Source organism: Mobula birostris, chromosome 6 (genome assembly GCF_030028105.1).
Source record: "Mobula birostris isolate sMobBir1 chromosome 6, sMobBir1.hap1, whole genome shotgun sequence".
Classification (NCBI taxonomy): domain Eukaryota; kingdom Metazoa; phylum Chordata; class Chondrichthyes; order Myliobatiformes; family Myliobatidae; genus Mobula; species Mobula birostris.
Window position 1 is genome coordinate 111,488,555 of NC_092375.1, and position 24,139 is coordinate 111,512,693.

A 24,139-nucleotide genomic window follows, 5' to 3' on the forward strand; every position below is an offset into this window, starting at 1 on the left:
TGCTGCTGCCACGACACAACAAATGTCATTTAAGTCAGTCATTATAAGACCATAAGACATAGGAACAGAATCAGGCCATTTGGCCCTTCGAATCTGCTCCACCACTCCAGCATGGCCGATTTATTATCTCAGCCCTATCCTCCTGCCTTCTGGCCATCACCTTTGACACCCTTACTAATCAAGAACATGTCAAGCTCCACTTTAAATATCCCCAATGACTTGGCCTTCACAGCCATCTGTGGCAATGAATTCCACAGATTCACCATCCTCTGGCTAAAGAAATTCCTCCTCTTTTCTGTTCTAAAGGGATGTCCCTCTATTCTGAAACTGTATCCACTTTCTAGACTCTCCCACTATAGGAAACACTCTCTCCACATCCACTCGAGGCCTTTCAACATTGGATAGGTTTCAATGAGATTCCCCCTCATTCTTTTAAACTCCAGTGAGTACAGGCTCAGAGCCATCAAATGCTCCTCATACATTAACCCCTTTATTCCCGGAATTATTCTCATGAACCTATTCTAGACCCTTTCCAATGCCAGCATGTCTGTTCTTAGATAAAGGCTCTAAAACAGCTTATAATCTCAATGCTTTATAGAGCCTCGGCATTACTTCCTTCCTTTTATATTCCTGTCCACTCAAAATGAGTGCTAATGTTGCATTTGGCTTCCTTATCACAGAGTCAACCTGCAAATTAACCTTTAGGATTCTTGCATTTAGAATTATGGTTCTTAGGGATATCGGGATACTCGGTCAGAACGTGCGTGTGACCTTTTCCCTTAATCCAAAACAGAGACTGCATCTTAATGTGCCCTCTGAAAACCATGGCAGTTCAACATTGTCAGCACAGCATGGGGAATGCCAGTCTTACAGTCCGTTCTTTCACACTGACAAAGAAAGTGTTTGAGAAACTGAATCATGTTCTTCCGGAGCTGGCAAAGCACAAATGCCAAATGAACAGTGTACCCAGCTCCCAGTAAATTCAAATGCAAAATATCCTAACTGCTTGCATCACAGCCTGGTATGGAAACACCAATGCCCAGGAACGGGAAAAGTGTCTACAGAAAGTGGTGGATATGGCCCAGGCAATGCCCCCCCCCCCCCACCATTGAGCACATCTACAAGGAGCACTGTCACAAGAAAGCTGCACCTATCATCAAGGAACCCCCACCATCCAGGCTATGCTCTCTTCTCGCTACCACCATTGGGTAAGAGGTACAGGAGCCTTAGATCCCACACCAACAAGTTCAGTTATTACCCAATAACCGTCAGGCTTCTGAACAGGTGTGAATAGCTTCACTCACCTCAAGTCTGAACTGATTACACAGCCAATGGACTCACTTTCAGACTCTTGAAATTATTGTTTCTAATTTGCAGTTTGTATTCTTTTGCACATTGGCTATTTGTCAGTCTTTGTTTATGTATGGCTATTTGTAGATTCTATTGTATTTCTTTATTTTTCCTGCAAATACCTGCAAGAAAATGAATCTCAAGGTAGTAAATGGCAGCATACATGTACTGTGATAATAATTTTACTCCGAACCTGGAACTTTGAATTCAGAAGAGGATCAGATAAACCCAACAAACATCAGACCAACAGCACGGTGATAATTCAAACCAAGACATTAAAACTTGTGACAGGTGTTGGCTCCAAATATCCTTTTATTAAATATCAGAAAATAAAAGTCCAGTACAGACATACCATCTTGTGAACTTTCAGAGAGTTAAGAAATAAAATTGAGCCTCATTTTTCAGATTGTGCGTTGATTATGAAGTGTTAATTAATACTCTTCCTCCCCCTCTTCATCACCCTCAAATGAGTCAATGCCAACCTCTTCATAATCCTTCTCCAAGGCTGCCATGTCTTCCCGGGCCTCGGAGAACTCCCCTTCCTCCATCCCCTCCCCCACATACCAATGCACAAAGGCGCGCTTGGCATACATCAGGTCAAACTTGTGGTCAAGGCGAGCCCAGGCTTCGGCAATGGCAGTGGTGTTGCTCAGCATACAGACTGCACGCTGCACCTTGGCCAGGTCGCCACCAGGCACCACAGTGGGAGGCTGGTAGTTGATGCCAACCTTGAAGCCAGTGGGGCACCAGTCAACAAACTGGATGCTGCGTTTGGTTTTGATAGCACCAATGGCAACATTGACATCTTTTGGCACCACGTCACCCCGGTAAAGCAGACAACAAGCCATGTACTTGCCATGGCGAGGATCACACTTCACCATCTGGTTCGCTGGCTCAAAACAGGCATTGGTGATCTCAGCCACAGACAGTTGTTCATGGTAAGCCTTCTCAGCTGAGATCACAGGGGCATAGGTGGCCAGAGGGAAGTGGATACGTGGGTATGGGACTAAATTGGTCTGGAACTCTGTCAGATCAACATTCAAGGCACCATCAAAGCGAAGAGAGGCTGTGATAGACGACACAATCTGACTAATGAGGCGATTCAGATTGGTGTAGGTTGGGCGCTCTATGTCCAGGTTTCTCCGGCAGATGTCATAGATGGCCTCATTATCTACCATGAAGGCGCAGTCTGAATGCTCTAGGGTGGTGTGGGTGGTCAGGATAGAGTTGTAGGGTTCAACCACGGCAGTAGAGACTTGCGGAGCTGGGTAGATGGAGAACTCCAGCTTGGACTTCTTGCCAAAGTCCACAGAGAGACGTTCCATCAGCAGAGAAGTGAAACCAGAACCAGTGCCTCCGCCAAAGCTGTGGAAAACGAGGAATCCCTGGAGTCCTGTGCACTGGTCAGCCTGTGAAACATAGAACACAGAAGAGGGCAGGGCTGTCAGCTGACCTTTAAACTATGCCAAGATCAATTTAACCCTTCCTGCCAATATAGGCAGGAACATGGGGTTGAGAGAGAAAATATATCAGCCACAATTGAATGATGTGCCAATCGATGGGCCAAAAGCATAATTCTGCTCCCATGTCCTGTGATCTTATAGCTCTCCATTTTTTTTCATCTATTACCATTCTAAGAGTTTCTTAATTGCCCCTAAAACATAGGAACAGAATTAGGCCACTCGGCCCATCAATTCTGCTCCGCTATTCTATCATGGCTGATTAATTAACCTTCCCAACCCCATTCTCCTGCCTTCCCTCTAAAACCTTTGAAACCCTGACTAACCAAGAACCTAATAACCTCAGCTTTAAATATACTCAATGACTTGGCCTCCACAACTGTCTTTGGCAATGAATTCACAGATGCACCACCCTCTGGCTAATGAAATTCTTTCTCATCTCTGTTCTAAATGAATGCCCCTCCATTCAGAGGCTCTGCCTGTTGGTCCTAGACTCACTCCTTAAAGGAATCATCCTTTCTACATCCACTCCATCTAGGCCTTTCAATATTCAATAGGTTTCAATGAGATTCCCTCCCCCACCTCACTCTCCCCCCACCCCCCAATCTTATAAACTCCAGCGAGTTCAGGCCCAGAGCCAACAAACGCTCCTAATACGTTTACCCTTTCATTCCCGCAATCATTCTCATGCACTTCTTCTGGACCCACTCCAATGCCAGCACAACTTTTCTTAGATAAGGGGCCCAAAACTGCTCATAATACTCCAAGTATGACAAATGCCTTATAAGCCTCAGTGTCACATCCTTGCCCTTATATTCTAGTCCTCATGAAATAAATGCTAACTTTGCATTTTAGAACATAGAATAGTACAGCGCAGTACAGGCCCTTCGGCCCACAATGTTGTGCCGACCCTCAAACCCTGCCTTCCATATAAGCCCCCACCTTAAATTCCTCCATATACCTGTCTAGTAGTCTCTTAAACTTCACTAGTGTATCTGCCTCCACCACTGACTCAGGCAGTGCATTCCACTCACCAACCACTCTCTGAGTAAAAAACCTTCCTCTAATATCCCCCTTGCACTTCCCACCCCTTACCTTAAAGCCATGTCCTCTTGTATTGAGCAGTGGTGCCCTGGGGAAGAGGCGCTGGCTATCCACTCTATCTATTCCTCTTATTATCTTGTACACCTCTCTCATGTCTCCTCTCATCCTCCTTCTCTCCAAAGAGTAAAGCCCTAGCTCCCTTAATCTCTGATCATAATGATCTGATCTCTAAACCAGGCAGCATCCTGGTAAATCTCCTCTGTACCCTTTCCAATGCTTCCACATCCTTCCTATAGTGAGGTGACCAGAAATGGACACAGTACTCCAAGTGTGGCCTAACCAGAGTTTTATAGAGCTGCATCATTACATCGCAACTCTTAAACTCTATCCCTCGACTTATGAAAGCTAACACCCCATAAGCTTTCTTAACTACCCTATCCACCTGTGAGGCAACTTTCAGGGATCTGTGGACATGTACCCCCAGATCCCCCTGCTCCTCCACACTACCAAGTATCCTGCCATTTACTTTGTACTCTGCCTTGGAGTTTGTCCTTCCGAAGTGTACCACCTCCACTTCTCCGAGTTGAATTCCATCTGCCACTTCTCAGCCCATTTTCTTTCTTTACCACAACAAGTTAACCTTTAGGAAATCCCACACAAAAACTCCCAAGTCCCTTTGCACATCTTGATTTTTGAATTTTCATCCCATTTAGGAAATGGTCTGAACTCTTGTTCCTTCTAACCAAGTGCAAGATCTTATGCTATATTCCATCTGCCACTTTGATCCTCTTCAATATTACTGGCTAACTTACCTTAACTTCATATTTCATCTTTCCCCCCTTTATGGTTTTTTTTTAGTTACCTCTGTTGATTTTTAGAAGCTTCAGAATCCTCTAACATCTAACTAATTTCACTATGTTACATGTCCTCTCTTTTGTTTTTATGCTGTCTTTGACTTCTCTCGTCAGTTACAGTTGCGTCATCATCCTTTTAGAATATTTCCTCACCTTGGGAGGCATCTTAAACACGCCTTCCAAATTGCCCCCAGAAGCTCCAGCCATTGCTGTTCTGCCATCATCACTGCTAGTGTCCCCTTCCAATCAACTTTGTTCAGCTCCTCTCTCAAACCTCTACAACCACCCCTGGCAGGGTGTTCCATGCACCCACTACTGTCCTTTAAAAAGGACAGTTTACAGTGTAGGTTGTGTCCACAATGATTTTTCCTGCCCACCTCTTTGTCCTGGACACACACAAGTCCTGCAGTGATGGTAGAGAGCCAAATACCTTTTCTGCTTACCTGACAGTGATTACTGTACAAGAGAATGCAATGGAGAGTCCTCACTCACCAGTTTACGGATTCTGTCCAAGACAGAGTCAATCAACTCCTTGCCAATGGTGTAGTGTCCACGAGCATAATTGTTGGCAGCATCTTCCTTGCCAGAGATGAGTTGCTCAGGGTGGAAAAGCTGCCGATAAGTACCGGTGCGGACCTCATCTAAAATTCAGAATGGTGGACAGAAATCAGGTTAGAAAGCAGAAGGAAGCAGTGCAAGGCCAAGAAGTTGACTGTGGACATCAGGAAGAAAAATTCAGAAGAATACACACCAGTCCTCAGTGAGATGCCAGCACAAATACTGTAGGAATACAGCAAGATGCTGTGCTGACACTTCAACCTACTCCAAGATCAATCTAACCCTTCCTCCCACATAGCCCTCAGTTTTTCTATCATCCATGTGCCTGAAAGTCTCTGAAATGTCCCTAATGTATTTGCCTCTGGCACTCCTGGGACCATACATGCACCTCTCTGTGTGAGAAAAAACATCATCTGACATTCCCCCCTATACTTTTCTCCAATCACCTTAAAATTATGCCCTCCCGTATTAGCCAATTGCATCCTGTGAAGAAGACACTACTTATCCACACTATCTATGCCTTTTATCATTTTGTAAACCTCTATCGAGGTACCCCTTGTCCTCGGCTCCAAAAATGAAAATCCCAGCTCGCTCAGCCTATCCTCAGAAGACATGTTCTCAAATCCAGACAGCATCCCGGACATGGTGACAGGAGTGAGATAGATCAGCCAGTTGAGTGGTGTCACAACAACAATCTTGCACCACTCAAAGTCATCAAGACCAAGGAATTGACTGCGGACTTTCAGGAAGGGGAAGTCAAAGGAACACCCACCAGTCCTCTTCGAGTAGTCAGCAATGGAAAGGGTGAGCAGCATGAAGTTTCTGGTTGACAACATCTTAGAGGAACTATCCCAGGCATAATGCTCTGATGTTTGTCAGAAGGGATGCCAGGGGCTCAACTGTGATGACATACCAAATCATCTCAAGTTCTACAGATGTAGAGTGGAGAGCATTCTGACTGGTAGGGAGGGCTCCAATGCGCGGGATAAAAGAGGTTGCAGAGGATTATAAACTCAGCTAGTTCCATCACAGACACAACCCTACACAATGTCGTAGGCTTTTACAAAAAAAAAAAATCAGTGCCTCAAGAACGTGGCATAAATTATTAAGGACTCTCACCAACCGGGACATGCCCTTTTCTCATTACTACCATGAAGGAGGAGGTGCAATAGACTGAAGACGTTGCTCAAGACTTTTGGGGACAGTTTCTTCCCCATTGCCAGATTTATGAATGATCCATGAAAACTACCTCACTATTCCTCTTCTGCACTTCATTTTTTTTTTATCGTAATATTTGAGAGTGTCGGGGACAGAAGTGAGCAGTTGTCATCACGAGGGAGAAGGTGCTTGAAAAATTGAAAGGTCTGAAGGTAGACAGGTTACTTGGACGAGATGGGGTGTACACCCCAGAGTTCTGAAATAGGTGGCTGAAGAGATTGTGGAAGCATTAGTAATGATCTTTCAAGAATCAATTCATTCTGGCATGGTTCTGGGAGACTAGAAAACTGCAAATGTCACTCCACTCTTTCTGGCAGCTTTCTAAGTATGCAGTATGTCCTTGATGGCAGGTAGGCCGGTACCCATGATTCATTGGGCAGTTTGAGCACTGGAACTGGAGTAATAATGATTTTGTGCTCCTTTAACACCTGTGCACTGGAAATAACACTAAATGGTCTTAAATATGAAAAGGTGAATACAAACGGTTAACAAATTGCCAAAGAGCCCATTACCAACCTATCACAGTAGGTTCTAGATCCACCATCACTGCCCTGGGAACGTGTTTACCAGCTCCAGTCTGGCTGAAGAACGTAGTGTAGGAGTCATCCCCTCCTCCGACGCCCTTGTCACTTATCATCTGTCCATCTGGCTGGATGCCATGCTCCAAGCAGTACAGCTCCCAGCAGGCATTGCCCATCTGGACACCAGCCTGGCCAACATGGATGGAGATACATTCACGCTGGGAATAAACAAACAACACCAAGTCAGAATTAGAAACAAAAATACAAGAATTGGGCCAGGACCAAAGTCAGAAGGCCCTCTCAAACATACTCCTCTATTCAAGAATCAGATTTATTATTACTGAAATATGCTGCAAAATCTGTTTTTCTGCAGGATCAGTGCAGTGCAGCCTCATCCACTCCAGGAAAACAAACAATCTGATGATTTTCTCTGTCAACACTAGCCTGCCATTTCCTCAGCCAAGGCGTCCTGAACCTAATAAAGTGGGCACTGAGTGTATGTTCATGGTCTTCTGGGTGTAGACCATCCACTTCAAGGTTCGACATGTTGTGCTTTCACAGATGCTCTTCTGCACACCATTGTAACGCGTGTTTATTTGAGTTACTGTCACCTTCCTGTCAGCTTGAACCAGTCTTCTGACCTCTCACTAACAAGACACCTTCACCTACAGAATATCTCAAACCACCCTATCTTGCACCAACAATCATTCCACAGTGAAAGCCACTTACGTAGATCACGTTTCTTCCACATGCTGATGTTTGGTCTGAACAACAACTGAACCTCTTAATTATGTTTGCATGCTTTTATGCATTGAGTTGCTGCCACATGATTGGCTGATTAGATATCTGCATTAACAAGCAGGTGTACCTAATAAAGTGGTCACTGAGTATGTATATATATAAAAAAGTGGTGAGGTAGTGTTCACGGTTTCATTGTCTATTCAGAAATCTAATGGCAGAGGGAAAGAAGCTGTTCCTATAATGTTAAGTGCATGTATTTGGGCTCCTATATCTCCTCATTGATGCTATTGATGCTAGTAAGAGAGCATGTTCTGGCAGTGGGGATTGTTAATGGTAGATGCTGCCTTTTTGAGGCATTACCTTTTTCAAGATGTCCTTGATGGTGGGGAGGCTAGTCTTACAACCCCCTGCAGCTTTTTCCCAATCCTGTACAGTGGCCCCTCCATGCCAGATCGTGATGCAACCAGTTAGAATGTCCTCCAGATTGCTATCTCTCTCTCACACCTCTGACCTGCTGCGTTAGACCATAAGACAAGAACAAGATTAGGCCATTTGACCCATTGAATCATCATGGCTGATCCATTTCCCTCTGAACCCCATCCTCCTGCCTCTCCCCATAGCTTTTCACGCTCTGACTAGTCAAGAACCAATCAACCTCCGATTTAAATGCACCCAGTGACCTAGCCTCTACAGCCACCTGTGGCAATGACTTCCACAGATTCACCAACCCCTGGCTAACAAAATTCCTCATCTCTGTTCTAAATATTCATCTGTTTTGAGGTTATGCCCTCTGGTCCTGGATTCTCCCACCAAAGGAAACATCCTCTCCATGTCCACTCTTATGTAGATCTTTCAACATTCAATAGGTTTCACTGAGAGCCCCCCCCATTCTTCTAAATTCCAGGGAATACAGGCCTAGAGCCTTCCATCGCTGCTCAATTTATAGCCCTTTCATTCCCAGAATCATTCTCGTGAACCTCCTCTGAACCATCTCCAATGTCAGCACATTCATTCTTAAATAAGGGGGACCAAAACTGTGGGGCCTCACCAGTGGCTTATAAAGCCTCAGCATTACATCCTTGCTTTTATATTCTAGTCCTCTCAAAATTGAATGCTAACATTGAATTCACCTTCCTCACCACTGAGTCAACCTGCAAATTAACCTTTAGGGAATCCTGCATGAGGACTCTCAAATGCCTTTGCACCTTGGATTTCTGAATGCTCTCCCATTCAGAAAATAGCCTATGCTTTTACTCCTTTTACCAAAGTGCATGACCATGCACTTCCTACAATGTATTCCATTTACCACTTCTTTGCCCATTCTCCTAATCTGTCTAAGTAGTACTGCAACCTCTTGTCGTCCTCAACACTTCCTGCCCCTCCACCTGTCTTTGTATCACCTGCAACTTGTCCACAAAGCCATCAATTTCACCTTCCAAATCATTGAAATATAACGTAAAAAGAAGTCCCAACACAACCCTGTGGAACACCACTAGTCACCTGCAGCCAACCCAGAAAGGCTCCCTTTATTCCCAGTCTTTGCCTCCTACCAATTGCTAATGTTCTATCCATGCTAGGATCTTTCCTGTATATCCTAGGCTCTTATCTTGTTTAGCAGAGTTCCTCCAGCATTTTGTGTGTGTTGCCCAAGTTTTCCAGCATTTGCAGAATCTCACATCTCTATTCAACAGGATCTTCTGCTGATTTCAGTCTTTTCACCATTTTCTAGATCTATAACCCATCTCTTCAAGAGATGTCACCAGCTGCGGACCTGGGTTCAATCCTGACTTCGACCTGTCGAGTTTGCGAGCTCTCCCTGCGACCACCTGGGCTTCCTCCTGATACTCCCATTTCCTCCCACATCTCAAAGATGGTGTAGGTTAATTGGTTACTGTGTGTGAGTGAGTGCTAAAATCCAGGGTGGAGTATTTGCTCAGAAAGAGGAGAACAAAACAGAATTAGCCTATGACCCTTATTGAACAAACTACCTTTTGTCATGGCAAGAGAAATTGGGTTGGTACAATAGGGACACTTAAAGGACTCTTAGATAAGCATTTGAATGGAGTGTTACGGACTGTGTAGGAGGGAAGGAAGGGCTAGACTGATCGTGAAGTAGGTTTGTACAGGTCAGCACAGCTGAACGGCCTACACTGTGCTATATTGCTTCACATTTTATGCTCTAATACACATGGATGTACGAAAAATGGAGGGTTATAGCTCTGTAGAAGGGAAGGATTATCTTGATCGTGGAGTAGGTTAAAAGGTTGGCACAATATTGTGGCCAAAGACCCGTACTGTGCTATATTCGATGAAAACATCTGCATTCTGCCCAATCACATACCCTCCCTCCATCCTCCCTTGGCACAGCTGACGTCCACCAGGTCTGACAAAAGCTGCTGAACCCAAGCTGGTGATAATTTCTCCATCTACATTCACAGACTGACCCACTGAGTATTGCCACTATGTTCTGGCTTTTTATAGACCCATATCCTTCAATTCTCTCTACGTTTCTCACTGCCTCGGCTAAACCAAAGACCCCACCCACCCCGGATATTCCCTCTTCTCCCCTCTTCCATTGGGAAGTAGATACAAAAGCCCGAAAGTACTACCATCAGGCTCAAGGACTGTTGTTACAAGACTATTTAACTGTCTCCTCGTACAATATTCTTGACCTCAAAGCCATTGTTATGATCTTGCTCCTTATTGTCCACATGTATTACACTTTCTGTGTAGCTGTTACACTTTGTTATTTATTGTTATTGTTTTATCTTGGTAGTAGGGTAGTGGTGAGCAACACTTTATAGCACCAGTGACTAGGGTTCAATTCCCACCACTGTCTGCAAGGAGTTTGTTCTTTCTGTGACTGTGTGTGTGCTCCAGTTACCTCCCACATTCCAAAAGGGCACACAGGTTTGGTTTACTGAGTTGTGCCATGCTATGTCGGTGCCGAAAACATGGCAACCCAGCACATCCTTGACACAAAACAAAGCATTTCACTGCATGTTTCAATGTGTCACTGTACAGGTGACAAATATAAATGATCTTTACCTCAATGTACTGTTGTAACCAATTGACCTATATGGACGGAAAGCAAGACAAGTTTTTCCACTGTATCTCAGTACATGTGACAATAATAATCCAAATTACTAATTTCTCTGCATCCCAAGGCATTGACATTAATTTTAGACAAAAGTTTGCAAGCTCATTGGGAATGTAAAGAAAAAAAAATCCCCTTAACCTGTGAGGATGCATTCATCTTAGTCCTAAATATAAATGGAAAAGAACTTCAAGTGAATTTCCATGACGAATAGGAGCAAATGATGGAACACAAAACAACCTAGTGTGTAATCCCCAAACACAAAGGAGACATCACATCAATACATTTCCCCCAGCTTGATCATAATGTCCAACTGTAAAGCCATTGTTGCTGCTCTGCGGTTATATCAGAGTGTTATAGAAACTAGGATGACAAACTATCCTTGTATCTCCTCTTTTAACCTTGTGTTAAAACATACAACGTAGGACTAGTACTGTGCTGTACTATTCTTTGTCCCACAATGTTAACCTACACAAAGATCAATATAACCCTTCCACCCCAAATAGCCCTACATTTTTCTTACATCCATTAGCCTATCTAAGAGTTTAATCATCGCTGATGTATCTGCCTCTACCACCACCCTGGCAGTGCATTCCATGCACCCACCACTCTGAGTAAAAAAAACATTCCATACCTTCCTCCAATCAGCTTAAAATTATGCCCCCCCCCCCATTAGTCATTTCCTCCCTGGCTGTCCACTCGATCTATGCCTCCTGCCATCTTGTATATCTCTGTCAAGTCACATCTCATCTTCCTGTGCTCCAGAGAGAAAAGTCCTAGCTCACTCAACCTATCCTCATAAGATATGCTCTCCATTCCAGGCAGCATCCTGGTAAATCTCCTCTGCACCTTCTCTAAAGCTTCCATATCCTTCCTATAAGGAGACGACCAGAACTGAACACAATGTTCTAACCAGCATTTTATAAAGCTGCATTATCACTTGTAGCTCTTGAATTAAATTCCTCAACTATTGAAGACATAAACTTTCTTAAAATCTCATCTTTCCTCTGAGGTGACCCAGAACTAAAACACAATATTCCAAGTGTTTATTTTAGTCTTATTAACCTGTAATGAACACTTTGATGTTTTGGGTCAAAACCTTGCTTCAGGACAGAGAGTGGAGAGCTGAGATGGCAGCATAGAGAGAAGAGGAGAGATAATTCAGCCGACAATTTCTTTCCCTCCACAGACACTACTCAACCCGAGTTCCTCCAACAGATTATTTATTACTCTAGCACCTGCAGTCTCTTGTGTCTTCAAGGATGATGTGGCCTGTCCAACAAGTCCTGACTCTGTAACAAGAGAGTCAATGACAAAACCATTGACATCAGATCCCCTGTCACTTCCCACTGCCTCAGGAAAGCAGCCAACATTAAAAGATAAAAGACATGGCTTTAAGGTAAGGGATGGGAAGTTCAAGGGGGATATTCGAGGAAGGTTCTTTATTCAGAGAGTGGTTGGTGCGTGGAATACACTGCCTGAGTCAGTGGTGGAGGCAGATACACTAGTGAAGTTTAAGAGACTACTAGACAGGTATATGGAGGAATTTAAGGTGGGGGGGTTATATGGGAGGCTGGGTTTGAGGGTCAGCACAACAATGTGGGCCGAAGGGCCTGTACTGTGCTGTACTATTCTATGTTTTATTAGCTTTATTTGTCACATGTACATCAAAACAGTGAAATGCATTGTTTGCATCAATGACCAGTGATAGCTGCTGTCTACCATCACTGCAGGACTTGTACGAGTCCAGGATAAAGAAGTCGGCAGGAAAAATAATTGTGCGCACTACCTACACAGCAAACTGCTTTTCCCAAAAGTGCCTTTCTGGAGAGCACTACAGAGCTATTAAAACAAAATCTTTACACCAGGCAGCTAATCTGAACAACCATTCTTTTAGCACCACTCCCTCTATCTATTATTCACATCACTGTAAACACTTTAAACCACACTTACAAAGCAACCTGGTCTCGGGAATAGTCACGATCGGGGTGAGGTCCGAATTACCGATGAAAGGCGTGGAAGTCTTGCTCGGTAATGACGTCGCCGGGGGAATCGTGTTCCCAGTCGTGAGATTGACAGGTCAGCCTGCCAGCATTGAGGCCCCGCCCATGGACTCACAGGTTCATCATGGGACCGCGGTAGTGAATTTAGCTGAAACGTTTCTGCCAGCCTTGTACGAGAAGGGGGTAGAAAGTGAAAAGAAGGAGTGTAGTGAGACAAGAGGTAGTGAGGGAGCTGGGACAGACGTAGCAGTAGCCAGGAAAGAATTTGTGCAGGCGCAGGAGTGAGACGAGGGGCTGATGGTTTTGGCAGAGACAGCTCTCTCTGACACAGACTTAACAAGGGAACTAGTAGGCTATTGTGTGGAGGAGGAAGTGCTAAGGAAGCAAGGGAGACCAAGTGCCGTGCCCACAGATGAGGAGTGGGGGGTGGTGCAAAAGGGTTATGGGGATGAGGTTTTTAACATGGCCCACGAGGTACCCCCTGGTGGACATTTTGCGGTGCTGGAGGAAACAGTTGGTGGAATCATGAAAGAGGTTTACCGGCTGCCCAGGGGGAAGGATGTTATTGATTATGACCGACGCGAACTGAGGCGGTCACAGGCTTTTGATATGCTAACAAACCTAGTCGAGGTTAGCGTGGAAATCAATGAAGCTAGGGTCCCCCCGGTAAGAGAGAAAAACCATTTTGAAAAGATGAGTATGGTATCGACCAGATGGGAGAAGGCTATTGTTTTGGCCAGGTCTGCTGATAAGGTCTCTCCCTTAATCCCCGAACAAAGTGACTCTTTATGAGAAGTAAGTAAACGACTCGCACCCGTGTGTTTGATTGTCCCGAGGCGATGCAAAGAACTGGGACGTTGGGGGGTGTCTGTTACAATAGGTCAGCCTAGTAAACAACAGCCATATAGAATGAGTAATTCAGTGACTAAAGGGCTAACGAACACAGAGGTGTGTATTGGCAATTTAATACGGCTGTCTGAAGCCAGCTTGATAGTGAACCTTGAAAAAAATGAGTTCGGCCACACGGGGGTCACTTACCTGGGAATTGTGGTGACACAGGCGCAGCTGGCAGCGATGCAAGCTACAGTGCAGGCTATCGCTGATCTCCCAACCCCGACAGACAAGAGGGCCCTCAGAAGGCTCTTGGAGATGGTGGGGTACTGTAGGAAGTTTTGCAATAACTCTGCGGTTACTACCCCTCCCCCTCCTACTAAGCCCTTGCGAGAGAAAACTAAGTCGGAATGGGACGACCCTTTTTATTGTGGTCTGGGACAAAACCAAATGAGAGGTTACATTGATCGCAATTCATCAGTGTTTTTGGCCACTATGAAGTTTGCTGAGTTGGAGCCTGGTCTAAGGGATTATTAATAACACATATAAGAGGGACGGAAAATGTGATTACTGACTGTCTGTCAGGTGTTGACAACGTCAAATTCGCTGTATTAGCCAAATAGCTGATAAAGATGTATATTTGTGTGTATCAAATAATGTACTCATGTTTGTAATTTTTACCCCGGTAAAAATCCTTAAAAGGGGGGGAAGTGTGACGAGAATACACATAAATTAAGATGTTTGCTGGCCTGGGCTAGCACCAGTGGCATCAGCAGTTGGTCTGCCACCTGTCCTCAGGGGAGGGAGAGATAAGGAACACAATGAAGCAGCATCTGGAAATGTTAATGAAGGAGCCATCAGTCTGGATATTGTCAAGATCGGCTCCCCCTTTGAGCCCTGAACTGTTTGAAGTGATGGACAGGCGATACCCCAGCAGGGGGATAAAAAGGGGCAGGTTCGCTAAGGCAGGACACACACGACACCCGAGGTAACGAGACCCTGGAAGCAGTGCGCCTCTCACGAGTCGGTGGGAAGTACCGGGCCACAAACGCACAGGGTGGAAAGGTACGATCAGCGGGAACCTGGTGTGTGTCCACCCTTGCTTGGGTGCCGGGTTCACTGCAGAGGATCGACCGCATCTGGAGGAGGGGTCACAGTCGGTGACCTCAGGTGACATCACAAAGGACTCGCCTGAAAGCTGCTTGTGAGCAATATCGCCGGTCTGTGAGTGGAAGCCGTTCTGAATGATCAGTCGTTCTTGTTCTCTCTCCTTCCCCCCACATTGTCCATCGCCATGGCAACGATTACTGCGAACTGAACTAAATTGAACTGGACTTTGTGTCACTTTGAAATTGGTCATTTACCCCTAGACAACGATAGAGCTTGATTGATGCTGTTATCTTAATTCTGTGCACATGTGTGTTTATCATTGCTGAACTGTTGCATTTATTATCCTTTCGATTACTGTGTTGCTTGTTTCTTTAATAAAACTTTCTTAGTTCTAGTAATCCAGACTCCAACTGAGTGATCCATTTCTGCTGGTTTGGCAACCCAGTTACAGGGTACGTAACACAGGCTTGTCCCAGCACATCCTTAGGTTGTGTTGGTTGTTAATACAAACAAGCCATTTCCTTATATGTTTCAATATACCCGTAATAAATAAATGCATCTGAATATCAGACTAAATCTGATTTGAGCATAGAACCCTACAGCACAGTACAGGCCCTTTAGCCCACTATGTTGTACTGACCTTTTATTCTACTCTATGATCAATCTAACCCCTGCCTCCCACACAGCCCTCCTCTTTTTTCCCCTATCATCCATGTCCCTGTCTAAGAGCCTCCTGTATATCCCAAATGTATCTGTTTTTACCACCACCCCGGCAGGGTGTTTCATGCACCCACCATTCCATGTAAAAAAAACTGACAACCTCCTTCAACCTCCTTAAAATTATGCGCTCTCATATTAGCCATTTTCACCTTGCGAAAATGTTCAGCAAATGCTTCTTTTCATTTTGTACACCTCTATCAAGTCACCTCATCCTCATTCTCTCCAAAAAGAAAATCCCTAGTTCGATTAACCCATCCTCACAAGATATGCACTCTAATCCAGGCAGCAGACTGGTAAATCTTCTTGTGCCACAAATTATACAGGACAGTGAAGAAAAGGACTGCAAAACAAGATATTTGCACATAAAAGGCAACAGAAACGTCCATGGTAGTGCAAAAGGTGGTCCGTAGTGTTCCATGGCTGAGGTAGAGTTAGGGTTGCACAGGTTAGCTCAAGAACCTGAAAAGACCTCATGATATAGGAGTAGAATTAGGCTACTCAAAGTTCAAAACATTTCAAACTAAATTTATTCTAAAATTACATGCACGCCATCATATACAATCCTGAAATTCCTTTTCTTGCAGGCAATCACAGAAAATACGAGAAACAACAGAATCAATTAAAGTCCACACTCAACAGGGTAGACAACAACCAAAGTGCAAAAACAAACTGAAAATACAAAAAGAAATAATAATAAATTAATAAGCAAGCAATAAATATCAAGAACACGAGTTCTGATAAGAACATGAGAAGGTGAACAATGGAGTCTGATCCACCATTCAACCATGGCTGATTTCCGCCCCCTCAAACTCTCTTCCTATCACATCTCCCATAACCGCAAGACTTAAAGTGGACTCAGTGGGCTGTCACCTAATTCTGATCCTATTTTTCCATCATGGCTAATTTATTTTCCCCTCTCAACCCCATTCTCCTGTTTTCTCCCTGTAACCTTTGGGTGTCAAAGGCAGACAGAAATGCTGGAGGAACCATCAGTTGCTGAGGTTAATGGCTTGCACGCCATTTGGAGGAAGTGACGTACGGCGACACAATGCACTGGACTGCCTGATCTGAGAGGAAATACCAACGGTTCTGGTTGGTGGGATTGCAATTACATTTGTAGAACTTACATTACTTTATTATTGTCACATGTACCCAGATATTGAGAGAAAGATTTTTGTTTTCAAGTCAGTCAGACAGATCTGGTATATTAAGGTAGAAAAAGGGAAAAGCAGAATATAGTGTTACAGTTAGAAAGAAAATGTCATGCAGGCAGACAATAAGGTTCAAGGGCCACGTGAAGTACTGAGCTCTGTCCACAACTGTCTGCAGTTACTTGTGGTCACGTGCAGAGCATTTGCCATGATGCATCCAGACTGGATGCTTTCTTTGGTGTATAGATAAAAATTGGTGAGGGTCAAAGGGGGCATCATTCTACATTTATTTTGACCATTTGGGGATGGTCAATAAATCAATAAATCAGTGACATCCACATTCCATAAGGAGAGGAAAACTGCTATGAAAGAGTAGCTTTGGCAAGAATGGTGTAGCTACCCAGGTCCGATGATCCCCGGGTTCAAAGATTAGTGAAACCCTAGTTTGAGACCCAATGTTCAGGGTCCCTTCATTAGTGAGTCCAGAGTTCGAAGCCTACCGTTCAGTGATCAGCGCATCTTTGGGGTCGATGCTGAGGATCAAGGATCGACGCCAGAGGGTCAAGCTGGAAGGCCAGAAGTTGAGACCTGTTGGCTGGAACCCCAGTTCTGTGAAGTCAATGCGCAGCGTCTACAAGCCCGAATCAGAGTGTGATGGAGGCTGCAGGCCAAAGAAGGTCTGGGGTGAGAGGACTTCGTATGCGTCTGGGTGTGAGGGAGGGACGGGTCTTGTTTTGCTGTTGTGGTTGTTGTTTTGCTGTTGTTGTGCTGTTTTGTTGCATTGTATTGTTCTGCTGAGCAATGTAAGCATGCCAAGTTGTTTTCTGGTTTGGCGCCAGTTGAGGACTGTTTTCAGCACATCCTTAAGTTGTGTCTGTTGATAACACTAATGACACATTTCACTGTACACGTGGCTCCAGGACAATATCCCATGGACCATCAATCTACAGGCCATGACACTCAGGGACTTGGTCCATGTTATTTTTTGTAATTGTATTTTGCACCATCTCGGATCGCAAGACCCTGCAGCGGATAGTGAGGTCAGGTTAGAAGATCATCGGGGTCTTTCTTCCCACCATTACAGATGTTTACACCACATGCTACACCCGTAAAGCAAACAACATTATGAAGGACCCCATGCACCCCTCATACAAACTCTTCTCCCTCCTGCCATCTGACAAAAGGTACCGAAGCATTCGGGCTCTCATGACCAGACTATGTAACAGTTTCTTCCCCCAAGCCATCAGACTCCTCAATACCCAGAGCCTGGACTGACACCAACCTACTGCCCTCTACTGTGCCTATTGTCTTGTTTATTGTAATGTCTGCACTGTTTTGTGCACTTTATGCAGTCCTGGGTAGGCCTGTAGTCTAGTGTAGTTTTTGTGTTGTTTTACGTAGTTCAGTGTAGTTTTTGTATTGTTTCATGTAACACCATGGTCCTGAAAAATGCTGTCTCGTTTTTACTGTGTCCTGTACCAGTAATTATGGTTGAAATGACGTAAGAAGTGACTTGACTTGACTTGCTGCTGTTGTAATTGTATGCAACTTGTGCTGAGTGTGACTGTTGTTCTGTGTTTTGCATCTTAACGCCTGATGAACCCTTTCGTCTGGCTGTATTCATGTGTATGGTTGAATGACAATTAAACTTGAACTTGATGTGATAGACAAATCTTGAATTGGGGACCTGTGGAGTCCATGCACAATATGATGAAACCTCCGGCATTATGTGAACAGGAAACGATAACCACTCATAAGTGGTTACACACATCAGCAGCAGCTCTGCAGTACTCTATTTGCATTCCAGTTAACAACTGGTTTAATGATTAACCCATTGATACAAGCTGAAACTGGAGCAGTTCATGAACTGCTAGTCCTGCAGGGTATGCTTATCCTTGATTGTAACCCGCCGAAATAAACCATAAACTCAGGAAAAAAAGAAAAAATACAAAGTGTAATGGATTAGGTCACAGGTTAAGCGTGAAGGGTGAAATATTTAAGGGGAACCCGAGGGGGAACTTGCTCACTCCGAGGGTGGAACGAGCTGCCAGCGGAGTTGTATCTCTGCTGCTTTGTGCCTGTGATGCTGCTGCAAATAAGACTTACACTGCACCTTTGCAATAAACTCAACCTTGACTTTGACTGTGCAGTGATCCCCACCCTGGCCTACTGACTTCTTGCGTTGTAAAATAATATCGACCCAAGACCATAAAGTGTCGATCTAGCAACCTGGCCTCATAAAAAAGTGTTAAAAGAGACGGCAAAGTTGCTGCCTGTTGTGCCACGAGGCATGAAAAGGAACTAAAAATAACATCAAGACCTACAGAAGGAGCAGAATTAGGCCATTTAGTCCATCAAATCTGCTCTGCCATACCATCTCAACCTCATCCTCTTGCCTTCTCCCCATAACCTTTGATGCCCTTACTAATCAAGAACCTATCAACCTCCACTTTAAAAATACCCAATGACTTGGCCTCCACAGATTCACCACCTGCTTATTAAGACCTTCCTTGTTCTAAAGAGATGTCCTTGTATTGAGGCTGTGGCTTCTGGTTCTAGACTCCCCAATATAGGAAACGTCCATGTGCATTCTATCTGGTCCTTTCAATATTTGATAGGTTTTAATGAGATCCAATGAGATGGGCAGCCAAGCCTGTTCACCTCACCACTCAAGCAAACTTCACCCGCGAAGGAACAGAGACATTAATAAAACTAAATGTTTAGCCTGAATGACCTTGAAGAGTGAAAAATTTGGAGATGTCAGTTTCTGAATTCCTAGATTGTTCCTGAGGTGAGGTTGATAGGTCCTTGATTAGTCAGAGCAACAAGGATACAGGGAGGTAGGAGAATGGGATGGAGAGGCAAATCAGCCATGATAGAATGGCAGAGCAGACTTGATGGACCTGATTCTGCTCCTAGGTCACGGGCTAACCGACACCGTAGGCACCTTAAACCTGACAATGAATTATAAACCCACTCAAGCCCCACTTCGCTGTGTTGACTCTCCTTCCCTAATCTCTAGGCAAGAAGATTCAGCACTAGCAAACTCCGCCAGATCCACCATGGGCACTCGCCTTCACCACCATTGAGGACATAAACAGACACTGCTTCAAGAATGTGGAACCTATCTCTAAGGACCCTTGCCATCCAGGACATGCCCTCTTCTTGTTGCTACCACCAGGGAGGTACAGGAGCCTGAAGACCCCAACTCCACATTTTAGGAAATGCTTTTTCCTCTCTGCCATCAGATTTTAGAAAGGTCTATGAACACTACATATTTGCTTTCCATTTTTTTTTAAATACACACCTTGGAAACAGGCCTTTCCAGCCCAATGAGCCTGCACTGCTCCATGTGACCAATTAACCTTGTTTGAGAAGTGGGAGGAAACAGAGCACCCAAGGGAAATCCACGTGGTCACAGGGCAGACTAACTCATTACAGACAGAAGCAGGAATTGAACACTATAATGGTGTTAAACGAACCACTACACTACTGTGCACTCTTCTCATTACTACCAACTGCCTGAAAACACACTCAACGTGTTTAGAACATCTTCCCCTCCACAATCAGATTTCTCAACAGACCACCAACCCATAAAAATCATTTTGCTACCTTTTTATATACATCTTCTTGTAATTTGTAGATTTTTTAAAAAAAATTAATTGCATTGCACTGCTGCTGCAAAACAACAAATTTCACCGTGATTCTGATTGAAAAGAAAAGATACAGAGCTGGGTGTGACAACTTGCATACAACACTCCATGGGTAAACCTGTTTCCCAGCTGTGAGTGGTATGACAGTGAACAGTCCTGCTTAGCTCCTTCAACCAGTGTCCCCTTCCTCTACTCCTGATTGTTACTTAGGGATCTCTCTCCCCCGCTCCAAAAGGAGGAAGGGAGGTGACTTAAAGAGGTGCAGAAGGTGATATGGGGCATAGATAGTGGACAGCCAGAGACTTCCCCCACCCCCACTCTGGCATTACGAAGGGACACAATTTTAAGGTGTTTGGAGGAAAGTACAAGGAGGATGTCACAGAGAGTGGAATGCTCTGCCAGAGGTGGCTATTGAGGCATATTAGGTACATCTAAGAAACTCTTAAAGAGGCACATGGATGACAGGGAAAAAAATGGAGAGTTACATAGGAGGGAAGGGTTAATTTATCTTGGAGTAGGTTAAAAGGTCAGCACAACCTCATGGGCCAAAGGGCTCCATGCTGTACTGTTCTATGTCCTATTGTTCTAGCTCTGACCAACTTCTTTAACCAGAAATTGGACATTGGATGTGTAAAGCACGTGTTCTGACACAAATACAAGATATTCTGCAGCTGCTGGAATTCTATAGCAACACGCACAAAAGCTGGAGTAGCTCAGCAGATCAAGTAGGATCGACAAAGGGAAATGGAAGCCAATGCTTCAGGATCGACAAAAGGAAATGGAGGCCAATGCTTCAGGATCGACAAAGGGAAATGGAGGCCAATGCTTCAGGATCGACAAAGGGAAATGGAAGCCAATGCTTCAGGATCGACAAAGGGAAATGAAAGCCAATGCTTCAGGATCGACAAAGGGAAATGAAAGCCAATGCTTCAGGATCGACAAAGGGAAATGAAAGCCAATGCTTCAGGTCAAGATCCTTCATGTGGATGATGAACTAGAAGACAGATTTAGGGTCAGGGATAAGAGGAATCAGAAACATATTATCAAAGTTCAATGTAAATTTATTATCAAAGTATGTATATTTCACAGTACAGTATACTGCCCTAACATTCATTTTCTTGTGGGCATTCATGGTAGAACAAAGAAATACAACAGAATCAATGAAAAATACACAGAAAGACTGGCAGGCAACTAATTTGCAACAGAAGGCAATCTGTGGAAACACAAAAAAAAATTTAAAATACTGATAACACGAATTGTAGAGTCCTTGAAAAGGAATCCATAGATGGTGGAACCAGTTCAGAGCTGAGGTGAGTGAAGTTATCCACACTGGTTCAGGAGCCTGACAGTCAAAGGTAGTAACTGAATATATTGTGAAATTTGTTGTTTTGCAGCAGCAGTATAGTACATATATTAAAATACTATAAATTGCAATAATATGTATTAAAATTTTAATTAAATTGGTGCAAAAAGAGAGCAAAATGGTGAGATAATGTGTGTGTGTTCATTGTTTAGAGATCTGATGACAGAGGGGAAGGCGGTGGGTTCCTAAAACAATCAGTGTGTCTTCAGGCTCCTGTACCTCCTGTCTAATGGTAAAGGGACCTCTTTCGACGCAGAGTATACACAGTCATAAGGGTGATGGAGCAAAGATGCTGACAGGATTTAGTTGGTGTCTAGTTAAATTCTTGAAATCACTTAGCAAAATGGCCATAGGCCAAATGGAAGATGGCATATGTAAATTAGCTTATCACTGTCACTGAGTCATACAGTAACGCAGCCTGGATATACGCCCTTCAGCCTAAGAGTCTGTGACAACCACAATGTCCACCTAGCTAATAGTAATTTTCTGCATACGGTCCATATCTCTCCAAGGTATAATGAAAAACATCGTAATGTACACCATCCATATAGATCATTTCATCACATCAGTGGTACAAGGGAAAATAAGAGAATGCAAAATAAAGCATTACAGTTACATGGAAAAATTCAGTGCGGGCAGATGAGGTGCAAGACCATAACGATCCTTATTGTACAAGGGGAGCGTTCGATAGTCTTATAACAGCAGGAAAGATAATAAATTTATTTTGAACTTTGCAACGATCCTTCAACAATGCAGTACTGCTAATGGGAGCATCAGCCTGGAGTGGATACTCATTCCTCTCGAGTGGGACATGCACAGGAGAAGGGCAAGGGCACTGGGTGGGGCTGAAAGTTCAATAGCAGCTGTCTTGCTGTGTCACAGCACAGTTCCATGTGCCGATGATTCATTTACTAAACTTAATATCTGACTCTCTCATCGAGCAGAGACTAAGACACAGATAATAATGTGACGTAGCATAGTGGCCAGCACAGTGCTTTGCAGTGCCAGCTACAAGATCGGTTCAATTCCCACCGCCGTCTGTAAGCTGCATCAATATACACCTGATAAATAATGGATGTCCAACCAGAGGGGAAGTTATACTGGATCTTGTGCTGGTGACAGCTCGGCCAAGCAACTGACCTTTCACTGGCTAAACACTTGGGAAACCGTGATTACAACTCCTTAAGCTTCAAGATACGGGCAGATAAGGATAAGAGCCGACTGTGCATGAATGTATTACGTTGTCAGGGCAAATTTAAATAAAAAGATAAGCTCTACTTGTCACAAGTACATACACGAAAAGGAGTGGCACAGTATCGTAACAGCTAGCATAGTGCTTTTGGAGCATCAGCTGTAAGACCGCGGTTCAGTTCCCACTGCTGTCTGTAAGGAGTTTGTACTGAGAGTCTCTTCTGGGTACTCCAGTTTCCTCCCACGTTACAGAAACATAGGTTGGGGCTAGTGAGTCGAGTTGTCGACTTACTATGTTGGTGCCGTGCCGGAACTGTTTTGACACTTGCGGGCTGTCTCCAGCATATTCTCAATGCCATCGATGCATTTCTCTGCATGATTTGATCACGTGTGATTTTGATTAAGGAGGTTTGGTTTGTCACTCAACATTCCGAGAAACTTCCACAGATGTACTGTTAAAAATATCCCCAATGGTTGCATCACATTCCAGTAAAGCAAGATGACTGCTCAGGAATGCAAGAAGATGCAGAGGGAATTGGAATCAGCGTGATACATCACAGGCACACCCCTCCCCACTAATGGTATCTACAGGAGGCAACATCCGTCAAAGATCCCCCTTCAATGCCATCTTCTCACAGCTACCATCAGTCAGCAGGTAAAGAAGCCTGAGGTCCCACATCACAGGATCAAGAACAGCTACTTCTCTCTAAACATTTGGTTCTTGAACTAATCACACAACCCTAATCACTACAGGAGGAATTCTGCAGATGCTGGAAATTCAAGCAACACACATTAAAGTTGCTGGTGAACGCAGCAGGCCAGGCAGCATCTCTAGGAAGAGGTACAGTCGACATTTCAGGCTGAGACCCTTCGTCAGGACCAACTGAAGGAAGAGTTAGTAAGAGATTTGAAAGTGGGAGGGGGAGGGGGAGATCCGAAATGATAGGAGAAGACAGGAGGTGGGGGGATGGAGCCAAGAGCTGGACAGGTGATTGGCAAAAGGGATATGAGAGGATCATGGGACAGGAGGCCTAGGGAGAAGGAAAAGGGGGAGGGGGGGAAACCCAGAGGATGGGCAAGGGGTATAGTGAGGGGGACAGAGGGAGAGAAAGGAGAGAGAGAAAAAGAATGTGTGTCTATAAATAAATAACAGATGGGGTACGAGGGGGAGGTGGGGCATTAGCGGAAGTTAGAGAAGTCAATGTTCATGCCATCAGGTTGGAGGCTACCCAGCAGAATATAAGGTGCTGTTCCTCCAACCTGAGTGTGGCTTC

General features: G+C 44.4%; 1 protein-coding gene across 2 annotated transcripts in view; it reads right to left on the minus strand.

Moving 5' to 3' along the window:
• Nucleotides 1-1,644: 1,644 nt before the first annotated feature.
• The window catches only part of LOC140199252 (tubulin alpha chain), a 48,061-nt gene continuing 25,566 nt past the window's right edge, over nucleotides 1,645-24,139 (minus strand). The window contains exons 2-5 of one of the 2 annotated variants that reach the window (XM_072260982.1): nucleotides 8,107-8,260; nucleotides 7,001-7,223; nucleotides 5,201-5,349; nucleotides 1,645-2,759 (exon numbers count right to left, since the gene is read on the minus strand). In XM_072260982.1, coding sequence (XP_072117083.1) covers nucleotides 1,782-2,759; nucleotides 5,201-5,349; nucleotides 7,001-7,181 — 1,308 coding nt within the window. In that variant the 5' untranslated portion in view covers nucleotides 7,182-7,223; nucleotides 8,107-8,260 and the 3' untranslated portion in view covers nucleotides 1,645-1,781. The remainder of the gene's footprint in view (nucleotides 2,760-5,200; nucleotides 5,350-7,000; nucleotides 7,224-8,106; nucleotides 8,261-24,139) is intronic. The other variant, XM_072260981.1, reaches the window with a different exon arrangement.